We start from the raw sequence: 24,321 nt of genomic DNA, 5'->3' as shown, positions 1-24,321 counted from the left end.
GCTGTAATGCTGCAATGCATTTTCCATGGCTGTTTGTTGGCTGAATATGCGCCAGGAAAGCAAGGCTCAGTTCAGTGGCAGCTGAAATTCCATTTCATTGCAACTCTCTTGTGGAAAGAGAGACTGTTTGGTGACATTTTTTATTCACTTACTCTTGGACCACCTGTGCACTTTTCCATTAACTCCACTAATTTATTTATGAAGCCATTATGAAGAAAAACACCCTAGACGTTTCCTCTTCTAGTGTTTATTCTGTTAGGCCAAGTAGCCAAGCTCTTTCAGACTGCACTTAGGCTGGGATGCTCTTCATACGCTTTCAACTGAGCTCTCCACCGCTAGACTACAAAGGGACTAGAATGAGCCTAAGTATCTGAACCAGGTCTTTTGCGGCGTTTGAGGTGTTTCTCTGATTGAGCTGGAAACGTTGGGCTGGTAGAAGCGTGTAAGCGCGGGCGGGAGCGCTGTGACGAGCCCGAGGGGCTGCGGGCCGCCCCCGTTCCTTCAGCGCACATTTCCCGCCCAGCGGCGGGGCTGAGGGAGGGAGGGCGGCACGGGCGGAGCGAGCGCCGCCGCTCCCGCCCTCTCTCCACCCCTCGCCGCCGGGCGGGCTCGGGCCGGCCCTTCGCTGCTCTCCCCTCCCCTGGCAGCTGCGAGCGCTGGCAGCATCGCGGGCGGTGTCTCGTCCGCGCCCAGCCGGCGGGAGTCGAGGGACGCTGTCCGTCTGTACGCGCTGCACGGCCCCGACATGTTCCAGCTCCTGCGAGGCTTCCTTCTGCCGGCGGCCGCCTGCGACGGGAACAGGGATGGCGAGTCCCGCTACGCCAACCTCTTCCGAAAGCTGGACCTCAACGAAGACGGGAGGGTGGACATTGCCGAGCTCCAGACGGGCCTCCGGGCCATGGGCATCCCTCTGGGGAAGGAGGCGGAGGAGGTAAGCACGGGCCCGCTGCCGGGCCCTGGGCAGGAAGGCGAGGCGGGCCCGGCCGCCCCGCCCGCAGCTCTGGCTCTGCCCGGGGGACGGGGCGCGGCCCGGCCGGGGCTGCAGCGCGCCCGGGAGCCGCGTCCGGCGCCGGGGGCCGCTCCTTGATGGAGGCGGCCTCGGGCCTGGCGTTTTCCTTCCCCGGGCCGCAGTTCCAGCGCCAGGGGCCGTGTTGTACAGGCGCGCCCCGGGCTGTAGGCGAAGGGTCCCAAGCGCGTACAGCTGTCTGCGGTTCCTCTGCCAAGTGGGTTTACTCATCATGTGTGGACTTTTGACATCCTTTGACTTCTTGTTGAGTGATATTCCGTAGCACATTCCTCTTCCAGCACGATAAAGGATGGTAATTTACAGCTTTGGTCCGCCACTCCACCCATGCATAATTTAGATCAGAGTAAATTAGGGTTTGCTTTGGGCAGCAGGTAGTGGAAACCTGCGTAGCCGTAGGTTGCAATTTCAGAACTAGTTATTTAAGCTAAACACATAGACATGGAGGTTATTCTTCTTGCCGTGGACTGTTGTCAGATATCAAGGCCCTTTAGTAGAAAATGCACACATTTAACAGCGGCCATCAAACCAAGAAACTGACAGTGCTGAAATTCTTTGTGGTGTGGCTTCTGCAGTGCTCGGTTGGACTATTACATTTCTTTGGCTCTTGTATCAATGTTGTGACCTCAGAAGTCAGTAAAACCTAAGTCCTCAAGCATTCCAGTGTGATGCTGACTTACACTAGCAGGCTTGACCTGTTACCTGGAAAAGAAACTTCTCTTTCCTAATTATTTTCAATAATCCCCAGGGATCAGTATATAAAATCATTTAATGCACAATTCTGTGGGTGCAAGTGTTTGTGTGGTAAGGCCAGTCTATGCTGACAAGGCACACATAGGTTTATTTAGGCTGAGCAGGTACACGTGAAAGTGTGGGGGAAGCTACTATTGTAACAATTCTGCTTGTTTCAGTTTAAAGAATGATTCCGTGGCATTCCACTGCTGTGCCTGTACTAGCTGTTGCATACTTTCTGAAGGAGGTGCAGGAAAAAGAACTTAAATTTCAACTCCATTGTTAAAAGGTGTATTGGGTCAATAATTCAGTGACCTTGTGCTGATTGTGTGACAGTTTTCCCTGTGGTCTGGTTATTTCATCTCTGTTTTGCCTCCCTCTGTTATATTTAATTCTCTGTCTCCTATACTTAAGAGAAAAGTATCCAACAGGCCTCTTGAGTTGAATGGTGTTTATTCAAGAGTATAAATGAAAGCACACTTTCACTTCAGTGTTGCTGCTGGTCAAAATCATCTTTACAATGGACACCTTTTGTGTTCTTAGGTTTTGGTAATTGAAGGAGGGACAGGTTGGCCTTTTTGGTTATCCATGAGAGTTGTCAGTGTTCAGAGCATGCTAGCTATGAACTCTAGTCACACGTTTATACACACATTGTTGTAAACCTGTTGTACTAGTTTGACTGTAACAATCTGGGGCTTTTACTTATATTGAACAATGGGGAAACAGGTGACCAGCTAATTTTCTGGTGTTTAACAAAGGTGGTCTTCCCACATAATTCACTGAAAGCCCTAGTGTGCTGCTGAATATTTGAGCAATTTAGAATTGAGGTTCCAAGTTCTTTCTCAAAATCAGTGATCTTCATTTATAGTGCACATCTGAGTAGGTGTCAGATTATTCTCAGTTGCTTCAGGATTAACTGAAAGGGATACCCATGAAACAGATAGGCATAATCTAGACATACCTGGATGTAACAGAGCAGGAACTGCTGCCTTAGTTGCTAAAGACACACCGAGTAAACAGTATAAGCCATGAGTCATCTTCTCATTTGGGAGGGGTGGAAGAACTGTTGGAGTGCAGGGAAACTTCTGTGTGCTCGGTGTTTTAAAGCAGGGTGGGCACAGTTGGAACCACACACCAGAGTGGTGCTGTGTACCTGTTAATAACTGGACTTCTTGTAAAATGAGAGCCTCAGTGAGTCTTGCCTTCTGTGTCTTTCCTGCCTTTTTGTGGCTAATCTGTTTCCTGTACTTTCTTGCAGCTCAATGCTGCCTTCTCCCACTTCAAGCTCTAAAGTGATGTTCAATTCATTTTTCTTACTGCTTGGTAAAAAGGTATTTTATTAATGAAGTGAGATGTTGAATTATCATATTTGGAGAGGCAGAAGTAGTCTTATAATTACTAATGAGTAAGGAATTGAGACATAAAAATATTATATGATGGGGCAAAGTATTTTCTCCTGAGCTGCTCAGCCCTGCCAGCATAGTGGCACCATGGCATGGGCAGAGCTTGGGATATCCTAGAGCAGAGTCAGTTTTGGTGCCTCATTATGTTGATGCTGGTCTGTGTTAGGTTTTCAAAAATCTCTTGCAAGGCTGGCTTCCAACACATAAGATAAAATCCATATACCTGGGAGTGTTGGCCATTGTCCTTCTGAGCTGCACAGCTGCTTTCTGGCTAACCTGTGGAAAAGGGACTGTTTGAGTGTTCCTGGGTTTCACTGCAGAGTCAGTTGGTTGATCCAAAATTGCACCACCTGCACAGTATAGTGTTTGTGCTACTAGTACTGTTTTGCCCTTTTGTCTTCAAGTGGAGTTTCTCTCTAGAAGGAATGTGCATGTTTTTAGAAGTAACAAAGCTATTATCCATTTGAGTAATAGACTACAGGTATGCACCTTCCATCAGCTGTGAACCTGTGTGGTAAGCTCTGGACGTGGCTTGCATCTCCCTCTAAGGAAGAATCATTTTTCCCCCATAGCTCAACCTGACAGAACCTCCTGACTGTGTTCTACTTGACCTGCCTTTTGGCAATGTCTGACAGGCAAAAGTAAATGACTGGAAAACCTGCAATGTGTGCTGCTTGGAGGCTGCCAGGGTGACTTCTGTTTTATATTGTAGGATATCACCTGCCAGGAATGGGTTACTTTGCAAAAGATTGCTGACATAACGTGTCATTATCTATGAAGGAGGAATTCAGGGTGGTAACAATCGAATGTTGCTCTACAAGCAATATGAACAGCTATTGTACAGTGACTTTGATAAGCAGGGACACAAAGTAGATGCAGGGATCAGATCACAAATGATCTCATGCTGTGTCTTCAGAATGCCGTGAGTCTTGTAGGCGGGAGCACCATAAATGGTGTGAGTGGTTGGATGAAGTACTATTTTTGTTCATCCTTTCCTTCTGCTGCAATCAGTCCTTACAGTAAATCAGTAGGAGGTGAACCCCATATTTCAAGCTTCAGTTTGGGATAGGAACAGCCACGTATTCAAATTCAGGTGCTATTTATACACTGAGTTCTGGACTAGGAGTAGGAGATGTTACTGAAATGAATAACTACATTCTGGAACCAGCCTAATGATCTTATTTGGACTAACTCTCTGAACATTTTGACATAAGCCTTTGGCCACATTAAAGCTCTTTTGGATAAAGAAGCAGCATGAAGGGACTCCTGTGTGGTGGAGAGAGGGACTAATGAGACTGAATTCACAACAATCAGACTGTTGTAATGCACACCTGTAACAGTGGCCATCTAAGTGGTCAATTTAGAGTCATTGACTGTTTCTGAAAATTTGAGTCCAATCACGTCTAAGATACTCAGAACACTTGAAGTATGTTTCTGTATTTAAACAACAGGAAATTCAGAATTCTGCCAGGTGAGGCAGGCCCCTGTGCTGTGTTCCACTGCTGTGTCTCAGCATGGGGATGGCTGAGAATGGCTCAGGTGTGTATTGTTTCCTTCTGTGCTTTTCTCTGGCCTCTAAAACCTGCAGCTAGATAGTGCTTCAGAGCTTGAGCTTTCCCTAGCAGTTCTTGGTCCATAAAGCACACTCCTGTTTAGTGACTGAGCTAAATATGTCCTTAAATATTTCTCCACTGCTTTATTAAGATTCTTGAACTTGAATTTTGGTTAACTTCCCCTGTGTGGCAAAATTAGAAGGGTAGTAGACCAAAGTAACTGAAGCCTCCTTAATCGTTGCTAGAAACAGAAGAAACAGTGATTACTTTGGCAACTTGAAGGAAGATACATGGGTATTTTGTATCACACTGTATCTACTCTTAGAATTTATCATACCTGATATGCAGACCCAAGTCTTAAAAGCTTCAGTACCTCCCTGTCTCTGTGTCATTCTTTATATGAATTGAAGATTTCTCTCACCTTAAGAGTTTGCCCAAAACCTGGTATTATAGATTTAGAGTAGTCTAAACAGATGTCATGTCCCGTGATTGTAGAAAACTGGAGCCATTTAGTTCCTTTAAAGTTCCCTTTTCTGGTCATAATAGATGTGATGATTCTCACTGGTTATGGGGATTTAATTGTGAAATACTGCAAATATCTTCAGTAATGTGTTCAGTTAGTAAATTGGAAATTGAATGTATTCAATTTACTTTGCTTCCATTGTAAACAAACATGTCAATCATTATTTCATTTCTATGTATACAGCTTCAGAAGCTTTTAACTGATACGTGCTGTAGTCTCCAAATCTCCATATGAAAGAGCAAGATGAATCTTAAATTTGTTTTCATAACACTTTAAACATCCAGGGAGACAAAATGAATTATTTTTTTCATACTAACTTGATAGGTTTTTTCTTGAACAGTGACAGGGTACAGTGAATGATTAATTCTTCCTCCTGTTGCTGCAAAGTGCGAGAATGCCAAGAATTCCCAAATATGGGAAGCCTCACCTCTGAGACCTCTCTTAACCACTGTGTTGAAATGCTTTGCTAAACCCCTGTCTTGAGACAGCAGCGTGTTCCAGGTGAACAAACAAGGGAAACTGTTAAATCTTTGAAATTACTATGGCTGAGATGTCTCAGTAGCAGAGTTGTCCTATTTAATGGGAAAACTTAGTCTACTAAGTATGCTCAAAGTCAAGGATACTAGTGTAACTTGCAAAGAATGCTGAATGAAAGTTCAAGGAATAGTTTGCATCTTCCATGTATGCTGTTTCAGATTCTTGAAATTTAATTCATAGCTATGAGTTGAGAGAGTTTATCCAGGTCCTGAAGGAGCAGCCTCTGCGAGGCATTTTGGGAGAGCATACTCACACTTGCGTCTTGTCCTTTTTTGTCTCGTTTTCTAGAGATTCTGTTAGCTGAAATGGACCAGGAGAAGATCTCTGCCAGTGCTGTCCTGCTGCAGGGAAGAGCAGGGCTTAGGACAGGGAACAGGAAGGGGAAGCTCTGCAGCTGATAGCAACATGTGCTGCTGTGCTGGAGTGGGGGGCTCCTAATGTCCGTCTGTAGCAGGTTTAAAGGGCCTGCTTGGATACTGTTTACATGTTGGTAGTATCCTTTGGGAGGCAAGGGAGTAGAAATGAATGCTGAATTTGGACAAGTTGGGAGCCTTTAGAGGCAGTGCAAATTCTGGTTTTACCCAGTGTTGTGTTGGATTTCTGGAGGTGAAGTGTCAGTCTAGTTCGTGTGTTATGGGGCTCACTGGGCTGTAATGCTGTGTGAACACATCCTCAGGCCCTGTCCCTTTATGCTGGATTTATCTCCCAGCTGATGTAGTTTGACAAGGCTGACTTTAATAATCTTTGCTAGAGATTTTGGGTTATCATAGCCTGCATAAATTTGTGTAGTCTTGGCAGATATAAATGGGAAAAAGACTGTTGTCTGCTATGGGTTCAGTAAAGGGGGAAGTGCTGTGTATATTTCAGCTGTGACTGAATTTGGCATCCAGTAATATTACAGATGAATAACTTAAAACTGTAGACTGCAGAGCTATGTGAATGGCTAAAAAAATACATAAGAGGAAAAGAATTGAAGAACAGGGAAAAACAGTATCATGATTGGTTTTATATATAGTAACTCTGATTTTAAAAGCATATGTGAAATTTGCTTTAAAAGCAAATGTGAAGTGTGAATGTCTAAAGAAGTGATGATGTTCTTACTGTAGTGCTGGAGTTCTTTGTATGCTGCATTTGTATCTGTGCCCTTTGCAACTCTGCTTGCAGATTGCAGAACACATAATTGCTTCTTGCACCAGTGATGTATCTTGAAGTGCTGTTTTATGGTTGTGTCTTGTAGATAGCATGATAGGAAGCAAGTAACTTGTTGATGAATCACTTCCTATTAAATATTCTTTACATTATATTAATAACCTAAAATAACAAGCTAATGACTAGATTGGTATTCCTTTGTACTCAGCAGCCCCACCTTTCATGCACAGTTCAGTTTTGTAAACAGAATGTGAAGGCTCATGCACAATACACAAATAATGATACTAAATAATGTAAAGGTCAGACTGTGAATTTAAAAGAGAAGTCTACATAAAAACATGAAGATGATTAGTGTATTGCATTAGTTGTCTTTACTTTGTAACCATGAATGTGTTAAAGTTCAAAACTTTGGCATAGAGCAATCTAATAATTCATCAGGACACTTACAAGAGAAAGATAGGGAGTTTTTGATGTGTATATAAAGCCTGTCTGTAATTCTTTTTTTTTCAACAGACCTGCTGACTGAGTTACATTTCCACACCAAATACAGAGGTCTTCTGATGGAGTAGGAATTCAACACTGCAACATGATTTATATAATGGAGAATTAAAAAAAAAATACCTTCAGTGTTTCAGTCTGCTTGTGGCCTCTTGTGTTGGTGTTGCCTTGTTGTGCAGGACTTGGAAAGTAGCTGTACAAAATATGCAACAGAAGATGAACAAAAATAGTAGAATTATGATGAAAAGAGGAGGAAAGACAAAGTTGACAGTGTCATGACCAAATAGGTCAGCACAGGAGCATTTTAGTCTGTTTGTGTGGAGGCCTGTAGCATTAAAAAGAAAGATCACAGAATCATAGCATTGTTTGGATTGGTAGTGACTTTTAAAAGGTCTTGTAGCCCAATTCCCCTGCAATATAGCAAGGTTGCTATATCAGGTTGCTCAGATCCCCACCCAGCCTCACCTCAAATGTTCCCAGGGGTGGAGCATCAGGCTCTGCCAACCTGTGCCAGTGTTTTACCACCCTCATCGTAAAAAACTTCTTCCTTACACGTAATCTAAATTGACACTCATTGCATTTAAGACCATTACTCCTGTCCTATTGCTACAGGCCCTGCTAAAATGTTTGTGTCTTTTATAAGCCCCTTCAAGTACCAACAGGCTGCAATAAGGTCTCCCTGGAGCCTTCTCATCCTCAGTCTGAAAAACTCCAGCTTTTCCTCATAGACAGCTCACAGGAGAGGTGCTCCTGCTCTCTGATCGCCTCTGGGGCCTCCTCAGGCCCTGCTGCACCAGGTCTGTGTCTTTGCTGTGCTGAGCACTCCAGGTGGGATCGCATGAGGGCAGAGTAGAGGGGTGGAAGCTCCCTTGACCTGCTGGTCTTGCTTCTTTTTCTGCAGCCCAGGATGTCTTTCTGGGCTGTAAGCACACATTGCTATAGCTCATGTCATCATCTAAGCTGTCTTCCTCTATCTGTCAGTAATTAACAATTCTTTATGTGGTCACCATTTCATTTTGCCCAGTGAATTATCCTTACTGCTTGGGATTACAGTTTTTAGACAATGAGGAAAAAAAATGGTGTGCCTTGAAAAAGAAACATTTGCATCTGAGCCTTTGTGAAGGTGAGCTGATCCCACAGTAAGGCAGTAACAAGAAATGGCAGGTTTTATGTGGCAGGCATGCCAAACATTGTTTCCCAGGACTTGTAGGCGAGTGTTGGCACCTTGGTTCCTGCTCTATTGTAAGCATGCCTATTTTAAAATGCATCCAGTTCTCCTCCATCTGAGAAGCTGGTGACCCAGGCACTGGGAGAGTGACAAGTGGCTGTAATTATACAAAATCTGGTGGTATAGTAAATGCAGAAGAGCAGAGTTGGATTCAGTGTTGAACTGAAATGGGCAGTGATTGACTGATGCAGTAGTTTGCGTGTGGAGGCTGTGGAATCTCCGTCCTTGAAGATGTCCAAGACTCAGCTGGATGTGGTCTCACACAACCTGATGGAATTAGATCTAATTAGACATGCTTTCAGCTGGGGTTGAGTTCAATGGACTCCAGAGGTTCCTTCCAACTTGAATTACTATTTGATGCTGTGAAGGGCCAGTTTGTACCAAGGACTTAGTGTGCCAGGCTCCCCACAGGATCCAGAGGTGTCTTCCTGCTGGCTATGCCCATGGAGCGTGGAACCCCCCAGGAGGAAGTTTCTGCCTGCCAAGTAGAAGGCAAGCTTCTTCCGGTGTTCCTGTTAGTTCCATAAACTTGCAAATTACTGATTTTAATCTGAAACTTTAACACTCACATATTAGTTCACCTCATAGACAGCAAGAGGCTTTTGTTTGCATGAGGTTTTAGATTTGTACTGAGAGAAAAACACATGTGCCATATGTCTTTGTTCCCTGTAATTTCTGTTCTGCTTCACTGAGAGTGGCTGAGACTGAGTTGAAGTCTGGAAAATAACTGTCAAAACGAAAGTAGGAAATGTAGAGTAAGTTTGTGCTTACCATTTCTCAATGCTGCAATATGGAATCCACTTCTTTGGCAGATGAACTGAAAGGTGCCCCCTTCGCATACAGAAGTTACCCACTCTCTAACTAGGAGTTCCTGTTTTCTTTGGCTCACATCATCCTCAGCAGTGGAGATTTTATTATAATTATGATTTAGTTCAAGTTTTGTCCTCACAGATAGGTGAGACAGAAAACCACTTTCTTTGTTCTGCATTTTGGTTTGTGTAGTTCAGGAAGCAACAGGGAACAGTAACAATTGGTGAGGAGTAGAACTTGCACAAAGAGATTACAAGTGTCACATAAGCCACCTCTTCTCAGGAAGGTGTGGGAGCCCAGCAGGACACTTGGACCCTGCAGCATGAGGTGCCATGAGTGGAGTAAAAGACGCCTTGAGACTGAGTGTCTTTGAGAGGGGATTCTTCAGAGTAATTTTTAATGGTGGGGTTTGGTTGGTTTTTTTTTTGTTTGGATTTTTTTTTGAATGATTAATCTACTCCTTTCTTAATTTCTTGTTAGAAGGTTGTGGTCAGGACTGTATCCATCAATATCTGTAAATGTAAACTAACTTTTTTTTGTGATGGGAAATTCTGAACAGCTTTAACCGTATTGACAGAGGCATGGAACTGAATTGATGACTACATCTGTCTGTGTTGACAGGTTATTAATAGAAATTACAATTAAGCTGGACTTATGACTGTAATAAGAACACTGTTTTTCAAAGCTGATACCAAATCACAGTTATCTGAATATGTGGTATCTTGACTTGATTTTCATTGTGCACAACTTGCTGTATTATGGAAGGTAAATAAGTTGCTCATTTCACTGGCATACAATATCAGTTTGCTCCATTTCATTGAGAAATCCTTGATAGTCTTATAAATTTTGATTTTTTGCGATGAAACTTTAAAGTACATTCCTTTTTGTGGAATGATAGGGAAGATGAAGGAGGCAACATAAATTTATGTAGATGCTTTCAGTCTTTTTCAGACTCATGCAACAAATATGCCAGTTTTCTGCTTCCTTAGTGTTTGGTTTCTGTAGCCTAGAACTTGTTGGACTTTGGTCTTTTGAATACCTCTACTAATTAAAGAGGAATAAACAGAATTAAAACCGGATTTTGCAGATTAGAACAGCCATTCAAATCTTGTTGAGGGTTACTTTGTTCAGAAACTACAGTTGCACAAGGCAGTCTGCTGAATAGAAGATAGGAGGAAGAATTTTTGATGCTTGAAATTTGGAAGAATTCCAGCTGCAGAAAAGAAGGGCACCAATGAGTTTTTCAAGAAGCAAGAGCACATGCAGTTGACTTTGCTGGATTTTTGCAATTCCCTTCATTATGCACAAAATCTCAGTGCTCTGCTGCTCCATTCTCGGCCTTCTGTGATCTGCACAGGACTGAAGCTGAGTGAGAATATTCAGCTTTGCTGCTTTTCAGTATCTGTGCTACACATAACTGCAGTGCAGTGAAGCTGCACTTAGTGAGGAGATGGTGCTGTCCCCTTGGTCTCCTGTCTGCTACTGAGTGTTCCCCCTAGAATTTTGCACTTTGAGGGAACCCACAGGGACCAGTGTCCAAAGGAGGGGATAAGACATGATTTTCCCTTAAATCTTGTGTTCTGGAGCAGGGCTCTGGGCTGGTTTCCTGCACATCCTGCCCGAGGAGAGGGCAGTGCTGCGGCAGCACGAGGAGCGATGGCAGCGGCCATGGCCCTGCGGTGGCCTTGGCTCTCCGTGCCCAGAGCTGCCCTTGCTGGGGGTAAAGCCCAACTCCTAAACCCTGCAGAGCATCCCTGGGCTTTGCCTTGAGCACAAGCCTCAGCAGTCACAGGCTGCTGCTTGCAGGGCTGCTGTAATTGCCCTTCTCTATCTAACAAGTAAGTTTTCACACGTGGAGATGGTGAAGTTTCCTGGCCCTTGGTTGGAGAAGTGTCTGCCAGGGCTGTGTTTGAGACTTGTTTCCTGCAGTCCTGGCAGTTGCATACCATGCATTCAATGCATAGTTAATTTTACGTGAAGTGTTTCTATCTGCAGGACAGTTCCTAGGAAGCACATGCAAGAAAGGAAGATAAGTGTGTTTGTGTTTGTTTAAAATTGTAGTCAGGGCTTCAGTTGGAAGCAGAAATCCGTGTTCTCTCAAACGCTGAGGGCTGCACATGCCAGTGGGGCAAGATCTTTTTAAGTTTTTGGTCAGCATTTAAAGAGTTAATTGCTGTTTGTATTTTTTAATCTTTATGGTTCATAATTAATAGACCATGTTATTAAGATGATAGTCAAGGTTCTGCTTATTTTACTGACAAATTTCATGTACTGGAAACTCAAAGGCTTAAACTTGTTCTCTCACAGGTTTTTCTCATGTCCCCCACCTCTTCCTCCACAAATTATTTGATACCTGTAGATATAACTTGCCAGTGCTGGTAAGAAACCTTAAAATTTCTGCACAGAAAAGTTATGTAAAATAATAAATAATGCTTCCTTAAATTTATATTTGCTGCAAAGTATTTTCTCTCCATATGCAAATATTGAGTGTGTTAAATTCTGAAAACAAAATGATGCTTTGTGACATGCTGTAATTTGGACAAATAAGATATTAATTTTTCTCTCAATAGAAAATTTTTAAAGCTGGGGATACTAATCAGGATGGACAGCTGGATTTTGAAGAATTTATGCAGTACCTTAAAGAACATGAGAAGAAGATGAAACTGGCATTCAAGAGCCTGGACAAAAACAATGATGGTATACCTTGATTTATTTCATTTGTTCAAACATTGTCTGAAGAAACTGCATTAAAATTAGTGTAACTTATATTTTTCTGACTGGAAAAAAAGTTGTGAATATGGAATCCTTCTTCTCCTTAACATGATCATAATTAAAGTTTGCTATAGATTAAAAAAAATTAGTCTTTATTCTTTCTATTTTCTCCAAGTACACTGAACTGGGGCTCCTTGTTCCCTAGCTGGAGAAACTGTGAGGAAATTTCTGACTATTTCTAGCTATTAAAGATAAACCAGTTTTTAACCAACTGTATATTTGCATCCTATTTGCTTCGTCCTTGTAGTAGACAATCAAAACACATCCTCTGTGCTAAGTTGATTTTTAAATCATCTTTGCAATTATTCAACTGTTGCAATGAGCTCCAAGGTGCTAAGCTTATTAAGATCCACATTTTAAATATGTATCATCTTTATTTTAATGTTTCAAGGAAAAATTGAAGCCTCAGAAGTTGTCCAGTCCCTCAAGATATTGGGTATAAACATTTCAGAAAAACAGGCAGAAAAGATCCTGCAAAGGTCAGGAATTACTATTTTTTGAGGCAGCTTAATCTTCCTTGTAGTGTTAATTTCTATATTTTTTTATTTTAGAGAGGGGGGTAAATGGGATTATGACTTTGAAAGGTGTTGCTAGTTACTATTGGAGCATCTGGTTCTGGGAGGAGAATGTGACTTTATTTCTCTGTAAAGGTTGTTGACAGAAAGAAGCACTGTATTATGTTTTTAAATGGAATAGGACAGATGCATTTGGATAAGAGAAGCATAGTTTTGAAATGCCAAAGCAGATTCAGCCTTGAAGTCACTGTATGGAATTTACAATGTTTGGAATTTACAGTTGTTATTGATGTGATAAGCCAAGTTAAAAAAGGGGGGAGGGTGAAGAAAGAGCAAAAAAAAAACCAGAACAAACCCCCACCATTACTATTTCCTTATATAGTTTTGTTCAATTTCTTTTCAGTATTGATGCTGATGGGACAATGACAGTAGACTGGAATGAGTGGAGAGATCATTTTATGTTTAATCCAGCTACAGACATTGAAGAAATAATTCGATATTGGAAACATTCCACTGTAAGTTCAACTTCCCTTTTAACCTAGTGCAGCTCTTAAGTTCATCTCTGATAATTTGTGATATTGAATATAACAGCTTCACACTTGTTATATTTCAAGCATATCTGTATTGTTTGGTTGTCCTTTTCACTTCATGCTCTCCCATTTACAAGCAGGAGTGTGTCACATGAGTTCCTTCTGAACGAGCAACGTCATCTAAACTTTGCAAATAATTATCAGTAATTGTTAGGACAGAATCTTTTTCCTCTTTTCAGACATTTCACAGAAAAATAATAACCACAATATTAAATATTATTATTTGCATATTACAGTATGATTTAATTTGTTGAAACCACTTATATAGAGATTTTAACTGTTTCTTATGTTGAAATTAGTATTTGCATTATATAGTATCATTATAATTATCATAAAATCAGTGGTGTCTTGACTGGTGATTTTCTGTGCACATTGGGCTCTTTTGTGCCAAAGAATTTTATTTAAGCATACAGAATATACAGCAATAGGTTATCCACTGCGTAGAGAAATCTTTTAAGTTTTTATTGCATGGAGCTGTTAACACCTCAGTTGATGGATTTTTAAGAACAATAATGAAGTAAGTAAACCAACAGTAATCCTCTTTGCTAAATATCCTTCCTGTAGATTATTGGAGGAAATAAAGTAAGGTTGGATGCCTTTGAATATAGTGAGACCATTTATATCTCCAGGGATTCGTCAGCATTTCCATAATAAAAAAAATTTTATGAGATCTGAGCGCTTGGAGTGTTTGACACTGTACAAGCTCAGCTGAGGAATACTTGCCAAAAGGCAGTTAGCTCCCTGTTTGCTGAAGAGAGCACTTGAAGCACTGCTATGAGGTCAAACAGTCCTGGTCCCAGCTTGCTTAGTGGAAAAAACCTCTGCTTTCATAAAATGCTCCTTACTATTATTAAACATAATATCTGTATTTTTTGGTTTTTTTAAATTATGGAATGTCATTAGTTGCTCCCAAGAAACAACTGAGGGAGTCTCCTGTGATCCTGGTGTTGCAGTCAGCTGATGACCCAGTTATCACAGCAGGCAAAATCCAACAACACAGCTGGTCTTTGAGATAAGAGCAGATGTGAAACCTCCCAGCCTGGCTGACATTTACAGACAGCTCTTACAATTCTGTTTTTATTATGTAATTGCTATCGGACTCTTCCAAGCAGATAGCTACACTGGCATAGAATTATTATGGTAGCTGTGGCCTTTCTGTTATAAACACCCTCAAATTGATCTTTTTTTTTCCTTAGTTGTGTTTAGGTCTCAGTACAAACAAGATTTAAACCCTGGTAGATATGCATAATATCTCTCAGAACACTGAATTTATGTTTTGAGAATTTTGATTGATCTTTTGATGTTTCCATAGTTGAGCAACTGATGACACCTTACTTTGAAACCTCAAATGCAAAAAAGGCGAAAGGATTTTCCAATTAATCTCTTCTGTGTTCAATATCCAGAATAGGTGGTGCTTATCCTTTTTGTTCAATGGCTATATTTACATTCTGCACTCTGCAGGTTTTGTCCCAAATGACCAGGACAGTATTCTATCTACTGACAGAGAGAGAATGCAGCATAAATTAGGGATATAATGTCTACAATTAAAATCAACGGTAGTTCAAAAGTTTATCAGTTAACACACTTTCTGGTCAGTACTTATCAGTTATTAATACAATTTTGTTCTTTTTATAAATTTAATTTATGTGTAATAGCAGATTTGCATTATCTACAGTGTATTTTTCTCATGTATGATGATCATAGGTTACACTTAGGAGCAAAAGTGATGTGTGAGATTTCATACTGTTATGTCTTAGTTTTATCATTAAAACCTATATTAATGTTGTTCTTTGATCAAATCCAATGGCAATACAAATGTGCCCCCCTTAGTGAAATGTCAAACTCCTACAGCTGAAAAAAGTAATTATATGTGTCTTTGAGTATAACTGCTGATAAGAAAATCTATAAGGCATCTGTCAAACTATTCATTTGGTAGGATAATAGGCAACAGTCACTGGAAATAGAATCCTCTGATATATCAGCTGTTAAAACCCTGCTTTAAAATGTTGGAGAGTCTGGGAGAAGGAGACATCCCACATGTGTGAATAAATGACCGTGAGAGAAATCTCCTGTTAGCAACCTTAGGAGATTACCAAAGTAATCCCACAAGACTGTCTGGTGAAAGGTTAGCTGCAACATATAAGCATTTGAGCTTTAGTGCTGACTTTGAAGGACTGCTGATCATGACAGAATGTCTTTGCTTGGGCCATACTCAAGGAGAAAATTTGTGGTAATTTTCAATGATGATGGTGCAGTCTTTGAAATGGTGGGTCCGTGGTGTTATTGCTAAATATCTATGTAGAAGTCACTTAAAGTTGTTTTTCATTGAATAGCAATGCATAGCAAGTTAATTATAGAATGTAAATTAGAGATTTTTTTATTTGTAACTAGCACTTTATTTGCACATTCTTAGGTAGTATATTCATTTGGAGTTAGAATTGTGGGTATAACTGAGGTGATGGAACCGAGGTAGTTATTTGCACATCTTTGCTTTGGATTCATAAAGGTGTTGGATATAGGAGATAGTTTGACTGTTCCAGATGAGTTCACGGAGGAAGAGAAGAAGAGTGGGCAGTGGTGGAAGCAGCTGTTGGCAGGAGGAGTGGCTGGTGCTGTCTCTCGAACAGGTACAGCACCCTTAGATCGCCTCAAAGTCATGATGCAGGTAGGTGCAATGTTCAACAATTTCTTGGTTTCCAATGTGTCACTTCAGTTTCTAGAGATCTGTTGGAAAAAAATGGGGGGCCAAGGGCAGTGTTTAAATTGCAGAGGTCTGGCTGTGTTTTGACTATTTCTGGTTTTTTTGTGTTCATAAAAATGGTATTTTATAGATGTGGGGAAAATGTAAGCACAATGTTACAGTACTTGTGCTACTAAAATTAGATTTTCTCAATTGTGCATATGGTTTTGTTAGTTGATATATTTAATCGATTTAATATGATGAGTTTTATAATCTAATCAGAGCCATGTTCAGTACTGTGACTTTGCTTTTGGATTTTTTTAGGTTCATGGTTCAAAGTCAAACAAAATGAATATAGCGAGCGGTTTTAAGCAAATGTTGAAAGAAGGTGGTGTCCGATCCCTTTGGAGGGGAAATGGTGTAAATGTTGTGAAAATAGCTCCTGAAACAGCTATTAAGTTTTGGGCTTATGAACAGGTAGGATGATAAATCAATAATGAAAATAATGCCAAATAAAGTCCTAAATCACTTTCACTGTTCATTATTGGCACTATTGTATTATATGGGATTTGTTGTCATCTTGTCCCCCTGTCCCAACTTGTCCCCTTGTTAGGGATTTTGTCATAGTAATTGGAGTGACTTTCAGATTTAAAATAGTCTATAGAATGCTTACTATTAGGCAGATTTTACTGTTGTATTATAAGCATGCAGATGAATTATATCTGTTACGTGTTTTAAACTGTCCCTCATTCTGCATGGCCTTGTGGAGTACTGCATTAATATCTTTATTATTGCTGCAAAGTGACAGCAGGCAAAAACTTGGTGCATTATGCTAGCTGAACTTACAAGGGGTTCATTTAAAGTCAAATATCACAGTGCTATGTATGATGCCCTCATCCTGGATTTCAGAGTTATATTTACCTCTGAATCAGCTTTAAGCATCATGTTAAGGCCTAATCCTTCTTTGGAAAATGAACTCCCATTCTGGTGTATTTAAATGAGATTTATTTTTGCTCTGTGAGGCGTGCCAGTGCCTCAAGTAAGACCAAATGAGCATGCTGCACATCTCTGTACATGGAGGAGATAAAAACACCAAAATATCAAATAAATTTGGAGATGTTGCAAGACTGAACAGCAGATTTTGGTGCCACAGAGGAACTTTGGGCACATTATTCTTTACTCATGGAATGACATAGTATGTACAGTGCTCAAAGTGCTTCTGTGAAATTGAATCTGTGCTTCTGTGAAATCTTTCATTCTTTGATTGGACAACTAGATCTGCTAAGGAATTTGGTTCCTCTCTGTTTTCTGGAGTTCTTAGTGTAGGGACCCTTGATTTGGCTGTTTGCAGAATACCTGATGGTACTGTGGGTGACAGAGGTATTTAATCTAAGAATTCTTGCAGGCTGGAATGTTTTTTATTGTGTTCTGGAGAATTTTTTTGGGTTAGCAAATGTGACTGTAAATGCATGAAAAACTAAGAACAGCTTGAAAAGACATTTTGTACTATACTTTTCCCTTTTATAATAACTCTTACCACTCCTAAAAAAAATTTGTGTCTTTGTGTTTTAACTATACAGTATAAGAAGATACTCACTAGGGATGATGGAAAGTTAGGCACTGTTGAAAGATTTGTATCTGGTTCTTTAGCTGGAGCAACAGCACAAACTTCTATTTATCCCATGGAGGTAAGTGTCCCATGGAGGTGAGAGAATCTGCTTCTATTGGAGCAAAATGTTTGGTTTGTTTCCTAAGTAAATCCCATTTTGCTCTTGAAAATATTGTAAAAATTCCTCTCTAGTCTGGTACCCTATTTTTTTTACTTTGGCTTTCCCTTCAGACTTTCAGTGCTAGGCATTTTAGAATATAATAAGTTCTAACTGATTCTTGTAGTATTTTGCTGTATAGTATTTTTTTAAACAATATTTAAATAAAACCTAGTGAAGGAAAAAATATCATCCAAGAACATTTAAAATTCACTATGTATTCAAGCATTTTGTAAATTGGGCGTGAATCCTTTTCCTGCTCTATATAATTAAGGAATAGTGTTGTCTGGACAGATCTGAAGTTCTGTTGTGTTATGATGGGAAGCTGTGTCTCATAAGAACAGTGTGGGAGAAGGATGTAAGAGCTACAGCTCAGGCTGGGTGGATTGGCTGCTCTTTCCCCTGCAGGACATACCTGTAGGGGGTAGTACCCACTGCAATGTAACTAGTGTTAGTATATTAACAGCTCCAGGGTAACTGTAACACACCATTTCACAGAAGCAACACGTATTTTCTTTACTGCTGGTTCCCCACAAGGTTTATCACTTGTGCAGATCCTTGTTGGAATAGATGTTGGGGCTGGGACTAAACCAATACCAATATCAAGTTTGGTAGAAATGGCAAATGTAACCTAAATAGCTTTTTCAGGGGTGGGGATTTCAGTAGGAATGGAACTGTTTTCATTGCTGAAGTAATAATGATCTCTTTAAAGAGCATCCTTGCTGTTCCAGAGGGTGAGTTCCAGCTGAGCTGAGTACAGAGATGGGTTAAGTTAGGGAAGAACTGAAACATGATGTAAATTGTCTGGATTACACTGATCAGTGGAGACAAGGAAACTGTTCTACAATATCTTCTGGTCTTCCTCACAAAGATACGGTACTGTCCTAGAAGTGGTTTTAGGATGTTTCTAAATAAGAGAGAAAAGTCAAGTGCCAGGAAATTCCTGAGGAGATGCAATCTTATGAGGCTTTAAAGTAGACCAAATTGTTGCTCAGGAAACTTCCTCTGTGGTTTCTTTTGGATGCTGTTACTAATTTCTTTGTCCTAAGATGCAGTGCAGACTTGCTTGCATTATTAATCAGGTGCTGGGTTTCAGTAGTGAGACACAATTATTCCTTGCATTCCTCAACTATCTCTCTGTCATACTTTTTGAAAATTATTTTCTTAATAGGCTTTAGTGTTCCCAGATCAGAAGTATCATCTGCTAGCATGTTAGTACTCTCACTTGAGCCTTAGCTAATACTTCTATTGAATATTGCCTACACTGTTGCCTTCAAGTTGATCGAATAACTGCCTGTTTTAATCAAGAAAACAAAGCTAAAATGCAATTTTAAAATGCAATTTTAAATTCTTACAAAAAGAATTTGTAAGCTAGTGTACAGTAATGTGTGGTGTTCTGCACTAAGGACAGAACTTGATGAAGCCTGCTGCTAACAATGCCTTACCAGTAATCAAAAGAGATTTGCAGCATCGAAGTGCAAAGCAGTTCTAGAGAATTCAATAAGCAGAGATATACTGTGTATCTAAAATAGATTAATTAATAGGTATGTAATTAAGACTGCTATTTTTTCCTTTTAGGTTTTAAAGACCAGATTGGCTGTGGGTAAAACAGGGCAATATTCTGGGATGTTTGACTGTGCTAAGAAGATTTTAAAAAGAGAAGGTCCAAAGGCCTTCTACAAAGGCTATATTCCTAATATTCTGGGTATAATTCCTTATGCTGGCATTGACCTTGCTGTTTATGAGGTGAGTTTAGATCACTGAATGCATGTAGCTGTCAATAATTAATTTACAAAAAGCCTAAATATATTTAGAATGTTTGCGTTATTGTACAATTACAGCTGGTTCAATTTAAAAAAAAACAAAAGAGACTTTCCACTGATGTTACTAGACCTCAATGTTTCTGTTTGCCCCTCTTGAGGAGTGCCTGGGCAGATGGGCCCTTCCATGCAAGAGTACCAAGCAGGAAATGTGCTATGAGAGGATTAAACAGACCTTGGCAGTACCACAAGCTTTCATTCTTACCTAGCCTTGTTAGACTGGAACATACCCATTTTATGGGAAATACATGCCTTTAAAAGGATATTCATATTATGATAGTTTACACTTTTTTTTTGCCAGTTGTTAGGTTTATGAGTGGGTTATATTAACCTGAATTCCTTCTGTGTCTGTGCATGTTACCAGAATTCTTTCTGGCTGACACTGCTTTTCTGAGGAGCTTGAAACACTGCTGTCCTTCCTTTCCAGAGAAACTGGCACCTATTTCACCCACCAGCAATGTTGAAAGTCTTTTATCTACCTTAGATAATATGTGTTGCTTCAAAGTGTCTTAAATAACTCAGACACACAGACTAATTTTTTTTTCTAGTTTAGACAAATCTTTTTTTGACACTGCATTAGCCATCACCACAATTGAAAATGTTTGAACAAACATTTTCAAAGCTGTATGGAATTTCTTTTCTACAGTTTGCATCCTTGTTTCTGCATGGGATGATGTGCACAGATATGTGAGCTTTTGTTGCACTCTGTGAGGTGCTGGGTTGTTTCCCACCTCCTCTCCCCAAAGTATTACAGGTGCATGGGCCCTTTCCTGCTGCTAGATCTTTTAAGGATTTCTCTTCTAGGTACTAACTATTGTAGTCTGGTTGAAGTCCTTCCCTGTGTGCTAAGGTGTTTACCTGTGCACTTCAAGCATGTAGGACTGGCCCAGTGAAATTGGTGTTTTTCAGGATTGAGCCCTTAGGATTTTGTTATGAATAAAGAAGCATTTGTTTACCTTTTTGAATGCAAATCTCTTGTCCTACTGTTCAATTTTGTACCTTGGCAGCTCTTGAAGAGTACGTGGCTAGAGCACTATGCATCAAGCTCTGCAAACCCAGGCGTGTTTGTGCTCCTGGGCTGTGGCACCGTGTCCAGCACGTGTGGGCAGTTGGCCAGTTACCCTCTGGCTCTCATCAGAACACGCATGCAGGCTCAAGGTCAGTTCTCCTTCCTGAAAATGCTTCTGTGGGGAGTCACATGAAAATTGTATCATCTGGCATAGCTCTAGCAGAGACATAGGAATAAAAAAAAAAACAACTTGGAAAAACTAAGGACGTATCTGGAAAATTCTTCTTAATGTTGGTCCCTTCTCCCTCTTACCCCCAACACTGTTGTTCTTTATACTCAATTTAAAAAGTAACATTTCAAGCACTGGTGCTTTGTATATTCTGAGAGCCACATTCCATACAAGACTAGCAGACACAGCCCCTGTTATAATCTGGAAGACTCTTCTAAACTTTACAATGTTTTCTAAATTTTAGGGATTAAATGATAGGGCTTGAATTGTCCTGAGAGGGTAGACCGCAATGTTTGCTCTGTAGGGCATTTCATTAGGATAGTTTCGTAGTTGAGATTTTTGTTTGCTAGGTTTCTGCACAAACTTAAGGATGGGAGCCTAGATTTCCAAAGGAACATAGGTGGATAATGCTTTCCACTGGGATTTAGACAGATGGATATCTCCCAAATGTCTGGGATTGAAACATCTCTTTTCAGTGGGCCTGAGATAGTAGGCTCATGATCCAGGTGTTTGAGACTTGCTCAAGATTTTTCATATTACTAGAACTGTTTTATAACACATTATCTTTTTGTTCTAGCCTCAGTGGAAGGAGCTCCACAGCTAAGCATGGTTGGTCTCTTTCAAAGAATTGTTGCTACAGAGGGACTCCGAGGACTTTATAGGGGCATAGCCCCTAATTTTATGAAAGTGCTTCCAGCTGTCAGCATCAGCTATGTTGTATATGAAAAAATGAAACAGAATTTGGGAATAGCATGAAATGAAGGAAAAAGGTGAGATGCTTCTAATGCTGTTGGAAACACCAAAACAATAATGTTTTCTCAAGTAATCTGCTCTCGCAATTAGAGACAGATCTTTATAGAGAGATGCTGCGACTTCCATGTTTGTCCCTAAGTGGGAAGAAACTTACTTAAATTTTATTTCACCATTTTTAAACAGATACATATATTGCACTTTAAAATGTCACAGAGTTGAAAAAAAACAATCAAGAAACTGTCTTTAAATCAGCAGTATGTTCTTATATTTAGGAAATCATACATATTTTACTCATTGGGGTTTTTTAAATTTGTCCTTTCTAAATGTGTATTTGTCTTGGATGAAACCAAAGGTAGGAGAAGTTTATACTGCCTTGATACTGAATATATGAAAGTGACTTTGTGTTTTGTCATGCTGCCTACACTCAAGCAATTCACAGGCGACATTTTGCATGCCTAGAAGTGAGCACTTTTGTTATTTTTGAAGACTGAATGTTAAGTTCATAAGAAATAGCATCTTGGATACACACAATGATGGAATAACACATTAAAATGTAGCCCATCACCTTTGTCTTCAGGCAAACCTTTTTTATTTTTCATTATTTAAAGAGCCTGAGAAACTGCTGTTCTGCAGAATCGCAATACCTCAAATGGATTTACACGGTATTTTTGTAATACAGTCAACAATTTTAATAACTTGCTTCACTGGACCTGCTTTTCATTGTACTTGTAAATGTGTCAGCACCATTAACTATGGCATAATTTGGGTTACAGCTGCATATTTTATAGGATCATAATACAAAGGAACAGAAAAAGCTTGGATGTTAGATCCATTCCATACAAGTGCAAGTTGCTATTTAAAAACAGAATGGAGGATCCAGTATGAAGCTGGTTGTAATTCGAGTACAGCCAATGGCAGAGCTGTTCATAGCTCTGGGAACAGGAATGCTTGTCATTTTGGACTCTCCATTCTTTCCCTTATTCAGAGGGTTACATCCACTCTGTGCTTTTAGCCAGTAGAGGATTGCATTATTATGTAAAGGATTTTTACCGTTTTGTCATGCAAGATCAGTCTTCTGTGCACATTGGCTGTGGGTGTGAAATTGGGATAATAAAATACTGAAGTGTTTTGTCCAGGTGACCAAGTGGCAGTGCTGACCTCAGGTGCCCATCAGATTGGTGTTAATGTGGCATGCAAAGCATGCATACAGACCTGCTAGTGCTTGAGAAACAGCTCCTCCTCAAAAAACAAAGCAACCCTTCCTCAATGCAGAACTTTAGGCATTTCCATGTACAAGTCCTTCCAAAGTGACTTCCTTTTTATTTTTTTTTTTGGTGTGTGTGGAGGGGCACACAGTTGCCTTCAGGCCTGAGCACTGAAATAGATTAACAATTATTACCAGACTATTTTGTTAGGCTTTTTCTGCTTTCTGTAATGTGTAATGTCTTAATCTTGGTAAATTCGAGATTATACTTACCTTGACCTTCTAAAAGCAACTGCTCTTAGACCACTTTCTGAAATTGGATTACTGAAGGAAGAACTTTATTCTGTTAAGGTCATTAAGGGTCTTCTTTTTAATTCTTTCTTTTTTTGGGTGGGCATGAGGGGTGCATGGATTTTTTTGTTTTTTTTTTTTTTTTTTAAGCAGAAAAAAAAGTAAGCGAGCAAAAATAACTGCCTGAATCTCCCTTGTTCTACAGATGCTTTGGGCCATATTTTTCAAACAGCAGTCACATGTAAATTTGTGTTCAGTGCTTCCATGGCTGATGTTTATTCTCCATAAATGGATGCATAGCAATTCCATAAAATCTGTATTATAGAATTTTTTATCACATTTCAGAAAATGGCAGCTCTAGCTGTATTTTGGCCTTCCCTTTAGGGAAATGTTGGACTTTGCACTTTAGAAAAAAAAAAGTCATTCTATCTGAATCATTTATATGTATAATGCCTTTCTGATCAGGATTTTCCTTGGTTTTGCCAATATCTTTGTACCTTTGTGGGATTTGTGAGATCAGTTGCTGGTAATTTTGACTGTGACCAATGAGCAAATGTATTGTGTGTGTGATGTAAAGATGACTTTAGCATTTCTATCTTCCAGACTTGTTTCATTTTGTTTATAGTGTGCAAGTGCCATTATGAGTATTGAAATCATGGTGACCTTTTCAAATGTTGAAAAGATGAACTGTTTCAGATTTGATTTTTCATTATGTGCCTTGATGATGACTGTGTTCAATTGTGTATTCTTTGTCTCTTAAATGTATGTTTACCTTTCTAGCTCCATGAAACTACCAGTTTCTAATAAATCATTGTTTCCTTATCTGGCTGGATTGTGCTGATGTGTTTTTTTCAAGGTCTGATAGATGACACTTCTTTATTGCATTATATTCATAATACCCAATGTAAAAAATGAAGGTAATTGATCTAAAAGTAGGTTTCAGACTAGACTATGCTTTGCTATTACACTGGTACTTGAAAACAGCTGGAGAGAAGTCAATTTCCATCCTGTTTACAACTGTCTCATTGCTTAATGGAAGACCACATGTTCACTATTTTTGCTGTTCATTGAACTATTAGCCAATAATTTGCTTCTGTGTACCTTGCGTGACAGAACTCTTCATAATCAGGGACAAACATACTTGCTTGTATTACTGCTGATCTTGCTTTGTTGTTAATCTTACTTGTTAGTCTAAGGATCAATATACAATCTTTTCAAGGTAATTGACTTAATTT

The 24,321-nt window shown here is 39.9% G+C and overlaps 1 protein-coding gene across 1 annotated transcript; it reads left to right on the top strand.

The window, feature by feature from the left end:
• The first annotated feature begins 603 nt into the window (after positions 1–603).
• SLC25A24 (solute carrier family 25 member 24) lies at positions 604–23,979 on the top strand. Its single transcript, XM_030953614.1, has 10 exons — positions 604–931; positions 12,028–12,154; positions 12,621–12,708; positions 13,148–13,259; positions 15,841–15,999; positions 16,339–16,491; positions 17,595–17,702; positions 19,359–19,526; positions 20,608–20,758; positions 21,416–23,979. Exons 1-10 carry the CDS (start codon positions 746–748, stop codon positions 21,592–21,594), a joined length of 1,431 nt encoding a protein of 476 aa, XP_030809474.1. The 5' UTR covers positions 604–745; the 3' UTR covers positions 21,595–23,979.
• Positions 23,980–24,321: the final 342 nt, after the last annotated feature.

The sequence above is a fragment of the Camarhynchus parvulus genome, chromosome 8 (assembly GCF_901933205.1).
Source record: "Camarhynchus parvulus chromosome 8, STF_HiC, whole genome shotgun sequence".
Classification (NCBI taxonomy): Eukaryota; Metazoa; Chordata; class Aves; order Passeriformes; family Thraupidae; genus Camarhynchus; species Camarhynchus parvulus.
Note: the sequence above shows the minus strand (reverse complement) of the source record. Positions and strands in the feature narration are given on the sequence as shown.

Coding starts and splice junctions, on each gene's coding strand:
- SLC25A24 (XM_030953614.1), top strand. CDS start 746: ATGTTCCAGCTCCTGCGAGGCTTCCTTCTGCCGGCGGCCGCCTGCGAC. Junction 932..12,027: donor TGGGGAAGGAGGCGGAGGAG/GTAAGCACGGGC, acceptor TTCTCTCAATAG/AAAATTTTTAAAGCTGGGGA. Junction 13,260..15,840: donor GATATTGGAAACATTCCACT/GTAAGTTCAACT, acceptor GGATTCATAAAG/GTGTTGGATATAGGAGATAG.